The sequence below is a fragment of the Cynara cardunculus genome (genome assembly GCF_001531365.2).
Source record: "Cynara cardunculus var. scolymus isolate 2C chromosome LG 7, CcrdV1, whole genome shotgun sequence".
Lineage (NCBI taxonomy): Eukaryota > Viridiplantae > Streptophyta > Magnoliopsida > Asterales > Asteraceae > Cynara > Cynara cardunculus.
Genome location: NC_037534.1, coordinates 8,989,137 through 8,999,177, shown reverse-complemented (window position 1 = coordinate 8,999,177; position 10,041 = coordinate 8,989,137). Strand labels below are relative to the sequence as shown.

The 10,041-nt window shown below is 35.8% G+C and overlaps 1 protein-coding gene across 1 annotated transcript; it reads left to right on the top strand.

The window, feature by feature from the left end:
• Positions 1-408: 408 nt before the first annotated feature.
• Positions 409-8,749, top strand: LOC112515436 (DNA-directed RNA polymerases II, IV and V subunit 11). The gene is made up of 6 exons (XM_025122258.1): positions 409-534; positions 1,034-1,095; positions 1,214-1,303; positions 1,387-1,465; positions 3,888-3,983; positions 8,496-8,749. Exons 2-6 carry the CDS (start codon positions 1,043-1,045, stop codon positions 8,526-8,528), a joined length of 351 nt encoding a protein of 116 aa, XP_024978026.1. The 5' UTR covers positions 409-534; positions 1,034-1,042; the 3' UTR covers positions 8,529-8,749.
• Positions 8,750-10,041: the final 1,292 nt, after the last annotated feature.

Sequence of the window (10,041 nt, the reverse complement as noted above, 5' to 3'; positions counted from 1 at the left end):
TATAATCAGGTATTTTGTTATAATTCAATAATTATTCTAATTATATTTTAGATTTTTTATATTTAAAATGAGATGTTTATTTAATATTTGATTATGTTTACCTGCAGTTAGTTAGACGAATTCAAGTATGAAACTTTAATAAGTTGTAGTTATGCTCAATTTACTTGTAATATTAAATTTTAAGTAATATGCATCAATAAACAGTACTTCGTGCATAAAAAATTGTTTTTAAGAGTTTTTGTTAAATGCTTTATAATATAGTATTACTTGTAATATTAAATTTTAAATAATATGCATCAATAAATAATACTTCATGCATATTAAATTATTTTTAAAAGTTTTTGTCAAATATTTTTTAATATGGTATCAGTAAACAGTTTTGAAATTTGTTTCTAAAACACGCCGTTTTAAACCTAAAAATTTAAAAATTGATGGTCTCCATCCTGTTCTTCCCCTCCTCACGCCGTCGGCCTTCACCACCATCCTCCCTTCAGTGACAGCGTCTCCCACTGTCACATCTAGGGTTTATTTTCGGTAAGTTTTAGTTTTGGCAAGTAACTGATTTTTGTGTGCACAATCTAATTTTTGAAATGTATGAAGCCCTAGCTAGGTTTTGATTCATTCATGTTCTTGTTTGTTCTGGTTTTGAATTTTTAATAAACCAGGATAAAATGGTTTCTGTATACTTCAAGTTCACTCGGTTAGGTTAACAACGGGAGGTGTGTAAACAACACTAATCAGTGAAATATTGTGTTTTCTTTTTTCTTTGGGGAAATTGGAACCTCCCCAAAAGTTATTTCTAATTAGGATTTTAACATTGATATGGATATTTGACTTTTTGAGTTTATATCAAGTTCCAACAGTATTTTTGGTGTTGTAATTCGCAAAAATTCCATATCTTTGCAACTGAGGTCTTAAGTTTGAAATGCAAAATCAAAATATTGCTCTATCCTTTGAAGTAGAGGCACTGAGGGAGTAGTGATAGATCAAGAATCGTGAAGTGATTGTGGTCTTCTTCTTTCTCTATTTGCAGAGAAGAGTCATGAATGCTCCAGATCGATATGAGCGATTTGTGGTACCCGAGGGCACCAAGAAGTACAGTTTCTCACTTTCATTTGCCCTTATGTTCATGTTCATAAATGAATGATCACCTTGATTGTGTTTTGTGAATTTTGCTAACTCTGCTTGTTTAATTTAAAAATAATAATATTAGGGTCTCCTACGAAAGGGATACAAAGATCATAAATGCAGCCTCGTTCACTATTGAAAGAGAAGACCATACCATAGGGAACATCGTTCGCATGTATGCAATCTCCGAAGTTTAACATATCAATTCAACGGTCTGCAAAAACATATTTATTGAATGAATTTGTATTATACCAACAGGCAGTTGCACAGGGATGGGAATGTTCTCTTTGCTGGTTACAAACTTCCTCATCCTCTTCAATACAAAATTATTGTTCGGGTTAGTATTATTGGAAGTTTATTCTTGTAGTTCATTGAAAAAGTATGCATCTGCTTTTTCAAAGACAAGATTTAGGATAGCTAAACATCAATATATCCTTATGTAGATGTCTTATTTTCCTTAAAAAGTTGCCAAACATTTGGTTACTCAAATGCCGCTTTGGCACTATCACCTTCGTTCTAGTTGAAAGGAACAAGTTTCTTAATAAGATGATATATCTTTCTCAGATACTATTTATAACTACATTAAGATGTAAAGCAACTAATTCCGCCCATGCTTTTGGAGGTTAAATTAAACAACCGGCATTGTTCTCTAATTCTAGGAGTGAATTGTTTGGCCACAATTTTTAATTATATTTCTCTTTTTCCAGGACTAGTGAATTGTACTCATTTCTTTCGAGGACTTTGTTGCTTTCAACTAGCATGAGACGACAATGATCTATATGCAGTTGGGGTCTTGTTGAATATATTCCTTCTATCTTTGGATTCGTACTATAAATATTGACTAGTCACGCCATATTGATTAAGCTAGTATACTAGCTATGGCCGTAGATTCGTTTGCTGGATGAAAGACTTGTAGTTGTTCATTCCATAGTGTGACATAATTTCGAAGTTTGATAAAGTTGCAACTTGCAAATGTTGTATGTGACAGGAGGTTCAAAACATGAATTGGCATGGACTGAGGGAGATACATGTAATTGTGAATGCATCAGTTGCCATTATGGTTGGAGCATAAAGTCGCACGATACGTGTGTGTGAGATAAGGAGGTTAGGACTTAGGAGGATAGGCTACAGTCAGACAGAGCATGGATTATGTGAGAAGGAGAGTTCAGAACTACTGGCTTGTCATGCCACATTTTAAGTAGAGGATAGCTGTGATTTGAACTACAGGGTATCAGTTTAGCATGCAAAAATTCATAGTTGAACAAATCAAATTAGCAACTTGAATATTTTTGGGCAAATGATTTACCATACCTAAGATTAGTCTACAAGTTTGAGTGGAATTGGCTTTAATGAGTACTGCATGGTTCAAGTGTGTGCTGTCAAAGAACGGGGAGACATGCGTGAGAGCAAAGTAAATATGGCCACTAGGAATTTTGGATGCAGCATGGTGAATTATCACAGTGCTATGTGAATAATAAATTATATTGTAAATATTATTCATGATCATAACATGCTATCTTAAATAGATGAGACAGTTTCGTGATCTCTCATTCCTAGTGCTACCTTTGCACTATCAAGTATGTAGACTGTTTTTTCTGCATGATCCTGGGTAATCAATTGTGGAGCATCCAATCATGACTAGGAATAGGAGCATATGACTTGGTTTCAAATATTTACTTCCCACTTCCCATTCGAATGTCTAACTTGACTCGCGTATGGCTCTTTATGTCCCTTTAAAGGAGTCGTCGGTACCTCCCATATAACACACCTACTTTTAAGTTTTGATATGCATCAACATTTTCTGATAATATTCTTTCTTTTAGCCAAACTACACGTGATATAATTTACTTCCATACCATGAAATTGTTAGAGCTGAAAAACTTACTTTATTATTGAGGTGATCATCACCTTAAATGGATTACATGATAACTGATGATAAACACAGGTGGCTAAACTTAGTGAAGATAAACACTAAAGAGTTGTGAACTGTTATGACTCTTTTAATAGCTCTGAGTTCTGAACCTCTTGTGAGGGTAGGGCTATATGGGTTCTCTCTCTCTCTCTCTCTCTCTCTCTCTCTCTCTCTCTCGTCGTGTTCAGAGCTGCAGAGTCATTACTCTTGCTGCAAGCTTGAAGCGAAATGGTACTGCTCTGTGAATAGAAAGAAAACAGTTGGAGGCCAGGAGTAAATGCACGGGTGACACCATGGTAAAACAGAACAGACAGAGCGCTCAGTACAGCAAAAGAAGATTCAGGTGGCAGGGTGTGGCAGCGATTTGGGTGATTAAGAAGTTTTCTGTGCTGAGTGCTGACAGAGAGAGATAGATCGAACTAAGTGACCTTTCTCTCCTATTTTTGTTTTCTTCTTATGTAACAAATTGTCACTTGGAGTTAAGTGACTCCAATCAGGTTACTGGGTAGGCGTGGGCCCTTACCTGTATATCAGAGCTGGATTAAGACAGCTCGAATTAAGTGATGGATTTGATATGGACCCTACCTGTATATCGGAAGTGGATAACAAGGACCATTGTGTTCGAATTTGAGTATCACAGCGCATATGTGTTAAATGCTTTGTATCGTGTTCACGGTTCTGTTTTTTATGTGTACGGTTTGGAGATGTGTTTTCTATTTAATCTGTAATGGCAGAATCTTGTCATATCTAGTTATTGGGAGGTAATTCAGTATTTCTTTGTTTATTTATTTATATCCTCTATTATAATTGGTGCTTGTAGTTTAACCGTGCTTGGGAAAATTCACAGGTTCACACAACTAGCCAGTCGTCGCCAATGCAGGCTTATAACCAGGCTATCAACGATCTGGACAAAGAACTTGATCATTTGAAGGCTGCATTTGAGGTGTGCACTTTTTTCTGTTATTGCTTTTATCTGTGATTTGAATAGAACAAACACTACCATTGTCTACCATGTATATATGTGAATTGTATTGCTGTTAGGCATTGCATGGGTTTGCTAATATATTTTCTTGATGAAACGTTAAGCAATGTGACTATGTTTGATAACAAACAGTAGAGCTATATGGTTTTTTTTTTTGGGGGGGGGGAGTAGTGAAGTATGTTGTGATTATGATTAACTAGAAAGGGTACTCGCGCAGTACAACGAGATATATTTACATTCTAATGTTTCATTCGGTTTCTATAGATGTTATAATACAGTTTTTATGTGGTTTGGAGAAAAGAATAATGTTTTTATTTTTGAATAAAAAATAAATTTGAAGATATCATAAAATTTCAAAAATAAATATATCAATGTTAATATCAAATCAACTATTTAAAAGTTCTCATTTTTTATGTAATTTCTTTAGTTCAATTTTTCAATTATAAATTAATTTAAGTTTAATAATGAAATAATTTATTTTTGGTTAAATAATATAACATTTTATAAAGATAATAATTAAATATTCTGTTAGAACTTAATGATTATTCTAATTATATTTTATATTTTTTATATTTAAAATGAGATGTTTATCCTGTATTTGATTATGTTTATCTGCAGTTAGTTACACGAATTCAGATGTGAAGCTTTAGTAAGTTGTACTTACGTGTAATCTACTTGTAATCTTGAGTTTTAAGTAATATGCATTAATAAACAGTACTTTATGCATAGAAAGTGGTTTTTAAGAGATTTTGTCAAATGCTTTATAATATAGTATAGATAATAGAAAGAATGTCGATGCAGTTGCAGAGTCGAGTAGTTTCTCTGCTATCTTTAGGCTTAAAGTTAATGTATGTTTGTTATTTTTTTATATTAATTTTATCATTTTATGGTTTCATGTTGTGATGAATGTCTTTCATCAAAGAGAAACCTCCCCAAGTTAAGATTTAGAAGGATATGTGCACTGATGTATTCATGAATAGGACGTTCTAGGAAGTGTACGATAGACCGCCCCGGCTCTCCCCATGCCTTATCTCCATGCGTCACCACAAAACATAGGGACTTTTTGACTAGGGATCTGTTTTGTTGTTCACACTCTTTCTAGGGGTCAATTAAGGTACACCTGCACCACTGCAGGAGGGATCTTCTCTGCTCTAAGATTTCTAAATGTAACTTCACTTCTTTGGTAGCTCGATAATTATCAGACCAATGTAAAACTAGCATGACATATTTGCATTGCACCAAAATTATATCTTCTTTCTTTGGCCCTCGGTTTTGTTTAATGAAGTTACTCACTGTAGGGAAAACATGTACTGATAGAAGTATTAAATACATGATAGGTGGACGCAACATAAATAAAATATTGGGGAGATAAGAGCCAGGTAGGAAAGACAGCAGTTATAGATGTTCGGATAATATACAAGGGTTAGACTTAAAAGTTTTGAAAGGAGGAGGTTGGGGGAATTGGCAGGTAGGAGCCTTTCTATGTCTATCTTTATCCTCCTAACTCTTAGAATGCATTTACCTTTACGCTTAAGTATATACCCTTGTCAAGGTTTTAAAAAGCGTAATCGGGCCTCGAGGCGTTTTCCCTCGGTGAGGCATCAGCTTCGAGGTGGTCCGAGGCGAAACAAAATATACATTATATATAATATACTAACAGAAGAGCAATATACATACACCATATACACTAAAATAAAATTCATTAAATATATAACAGAAAATATATTGTACATAATATACTAACAAAAAATCAATATACATACACAATATATATATATAAACATAAAAGATATTGTATACCCACAAGCCAAGGAGGTTAAAATGCAACAAGCCAACAGGTAATCGTACAAGTCTTAATGCAGCAATCTAAAAACCAGGTATAAGCTTCATGAGCAGGGGAGAGAAGAACGAGGTCAATCTATGAGGGAAACGACTGATTTGGGGAAAAGAATGAAGTTGCTTATGAAAGAGATGGAAAGAAGCTGCCATATTTGAAATTTTAGGGTTGGGTTTGTCTTTTAAGTTTTCTATTAAATAAAGAAGAGGTTTGAAAAATAAAAAACAAATAAAAACACATGCAATGTATAAAACAAAGAAACTTTTATCTCTAAACAGAGGTGCACGCCTCTGAAACGCCTCACCGCCTCGACACCTCACCTACCGCCTCACCCCTGTGAGGCGTACAACCATACAAGCAGCAGGAGACGACACCTCAGAAACGTTTTAGGACTGCCTCGCCTCGACCGATTTCGAAAACCATGACCCTTGTGTTAAATCAGCTCTGACTAACTATTGAATTGTTCTCATGTATGCTAATCATGGAAGATCCTATCACCCCTCTCTATCTTGTGAACCAATGAACAATGAAATGTTGTAAAGGCATAAAGCGAAGAATCTTTTCATCCCAGCAACACATTAAAACCTTGGATGTTTCATCATTGACCTAAACAAAGCTTGCTCTCACCTTCTAGTTGTGGAACCTATTTTGGAACTTGGAACAATATCATTAGCTTCATGATGCCCATTTTTTTCAACAAGATGAAAGAATATATATTCAATCAGAAGTGAATTGTGTTGTTAGAGGGAAAAAAATTGCAATCAGATTTCATCACGAAGGTAGAACTAAACCAAACTGACCCAAACAAACCCAGTAAATCCCCCACGAGTGGGTTTTCGGGAGGGTAAGATACACAGGTTTCCTCCACGCAAGGAGTAGAGAGACTGTTTCTGTGAAGTCCCCCGGCTTGCGTAAAATGTTTTTTTTGCTAAAAGTAAGACTGTCAAATGCAAGACAAACAGTTTTCAAACGGATGAATGAGAACCTTGAGACGAACTTGGGAAGAAAGCCATAATGCATTCCTATTTGAGCATGTTGGTTACTGTGACCATACATAATTGAAAAGCATGATATTTAGATGAGTAAGTAAACACTCAAATGATAGGAAAACATTCAGGAAGACTACTGGTTGCTGTAAAGTTTTTGTAAGAAAACTGGTGGATGATGCATTTTGTATGGAGGAATAAATCCCCAATTCTATATAGCCAGAAAGTGTTTGGGGTTTTTGGTGGAAGTAGCTTATGGAAAAAAGAACATAATTTTTTTAATGTAGGCTGATGTTTGAGTTAGTGGTTTAAGCTCTATATTTCTCATTGGAGACTCCATAATCAATATCAAAGCTTCATTTTACCTATAACGGATTTGCTTGTGCTGTCTACTATATTGAATACAGTAATTCTAGTGACAGCACTATTTAATTTATTCGGTGGATCATATCTGGCTGATTATCTTTTGCTTAGATGAATATTCTTCTAATTAACCCCGGCGTAAAATCTCTTTTATGAGGGCAAATTGGTTGAGTCATTTAGTGTTTTGGCTGAAAAATGGGATGTATGGGCAAAAATGAGGTATGCCAAACAAATGACTTTCATGCTGTAGTTGGCAAAACTTATTATACTCTATAGTCTATAGCATAGAGGCTAAACTAGTGACTTTTTCTTGAATAAACTGCTAGCTTCCTAGTGCACGGTACCCACCTTGGCCAATCAGAAGGGTGGCTTTTTTTTATTAACCTGGATATCCAACCCGCTATGCGAGCCGACTAATCCCAGGGCGACCACCTGCTTTGCGGGTAGTCCGGAGTCACCGCATTTGAACATTCATGGCCACAAGGGGATTTTTATTTCTTCTTGGATTTGAACCTGGGACCTCCAGGCACTTCTGATCTTTGGAGCCCAAGCTCAAACCAATCAGACACCACCCTTGTTGTTAGAAGGGTGGCTTTCGTGCTCAGATAATTGGTTCTTTGCTGCGTTCATTGTGTTGGATCGTTCTTGATACAACTGCTTTTCGGCTACCAATTATCTAAACCAACCTAAACAAGCCTATTATATCCCACGCAAAGGAGTGCTCTTGGGCTGTTAAGATGTATGCAGAACTGGCGACCATTAATCATTAAAAAAACAAAAAAATCTGAATGATGTCTTTGTTACTGGTAAACTTCTGGACACATTATCGTCCAAGAAATAGTAGAATAATGCAAACCTAGAAGAATAATACAAACCTTACTCGTGAACCAATATGTGCTCTCTCCTTTTGCCTTCAATCTAGCCTGTCATACCAAACAAACCCAGTATATCCCACCCGGAGGTGGACTCTTGGGGGTGGGTTGTTTGTACGCAGATTTGACTACTACTCCAAAGAGTAGAGCAACTGTTTTTGTAAAGACCAGTTTGTCATGACATACGATTTTTCTTATTCACTTGTAACATTTTCTTGTTTTTATTTGTATATGGCAAATACTTATGCACACTCCTCACATTTGATGACCTTTAAGGAGGTTGGGATCTACCGGTAACCCGAGTACCGCTGGGCCAATGACCTTTTAGTCAATTTTTCTTATTTCTCACCTCATAAGTGAAACATAGAATTTTTTCTCCTTTTGTTCCTCTCACCTTCTAAATACACTTTTACAGGCCGAGGTCGCAAGGGTTTCTGGGGAGTACTAATGACTATGTGAGCATCATCTTTGAAGACTTGATTGCACATAAGCTCCATCTTATTTTGGTAAGTTGATTTGATGTTTGGATGCATGTATGGAATCTAAGTAAAAAACTGGTAACTTTTCATGGCAAATTTGAAGCTGCAATTACTGATAAACTCATCAGATTTGAATTTCCATGTGGATTGAGAAACTTAACCAACACAATGCTCACTATGGTTTCATGTATTAGATGCTGCATATGTTTGAGCTTCTTAACCAAGGATGCATTTCATTTTTGGGCATGGAATTTGGGAACAATACTCGAAACGGGAGTAGAGGATTTTAAGGAATCTCTTAGGCGTCACACCGTCATTGAGATGTCCCAAAAAATGCCAACCTTTCTACTTTGCATGGCCCCAGAAATACTACCACTTTATGTTAACATCGTAACAATCAGTGTTACATTGTCCGGAACATATTATTACAAAATTTTAGGCGGAACAATCGTGTTCACAAAATTTTCTAAAGTAATATCTCGACCCTAATCTGCTTGGGTATCACAAAAGTTTACTTGAAGATATTTTCAATTCAGATTCACGATTTTGGCAGAAATCAACATGTAAAGTTTACTTGAATGCTTCTTTTGTGAACTCTGGTGATTTAATGGATGTATTTTGGTTGATCGACATTTTTATTTGCACTTGATGGTTAGTAAAGTTACCGGCCGTTTACCAAACACTTACCCGATAAGCGCTTACCGGTAAAATTCAACACTATCACTCTCTTACCCGGTAAGATTTTAGTTCACCAAAACTGTAACACCCCCATTCCGAAGGAAGGGAGGTTACTACAAAACGTAACGGAGCGCTATATAAAACCTCCAAAATATAGTCTCCAATACAAAATAAAATCTTCCAATAACGAAATTGAATATAACTCCAAATAAGATATAAAGGTCTCCAAACAAACTATTTCCAAAATCCTCCAACAACCGAGGAAAATCTAAAAACAACCAAAGAAATCTAATCTAATAGCTAGAAAGGAACAAAATCTAATAAATGAATTAACATAACATTAAACCTCTTGAAATCCTTGGAACCAAGATTCTGATCTACTATCTGTCACAAAACCTAGCCGCCCCTTGATTATCTGCCGTGAGGAATAGAAGAAAACACGGCTGAGCCAAATGCCCAGTGAACGGATAAACAAATATAGAAAAATGATAAAGCAAACATGCCAAAATCGAACCAAACGAGTACCAAAATCTTAGAAAATCAACAAATAACATAATCATACGAAATCATATGAAGGGACAAATCGAGCTCGAAAACGCATACACTTGCATATTAATTAACATGACAAGTATCAGACATATGGCCACACAGGCCTGTACGTTGGACTGCAGATCCACACGTACCAAATGTGAGATGTGGCGTTGGACACTACACCGACATCCACCCTACAAACGAATCACATGTGCTAGGGCCGACCCATACGCCTCCTAAATCTAATATCCATCACACCAAAATAGCTCTCAC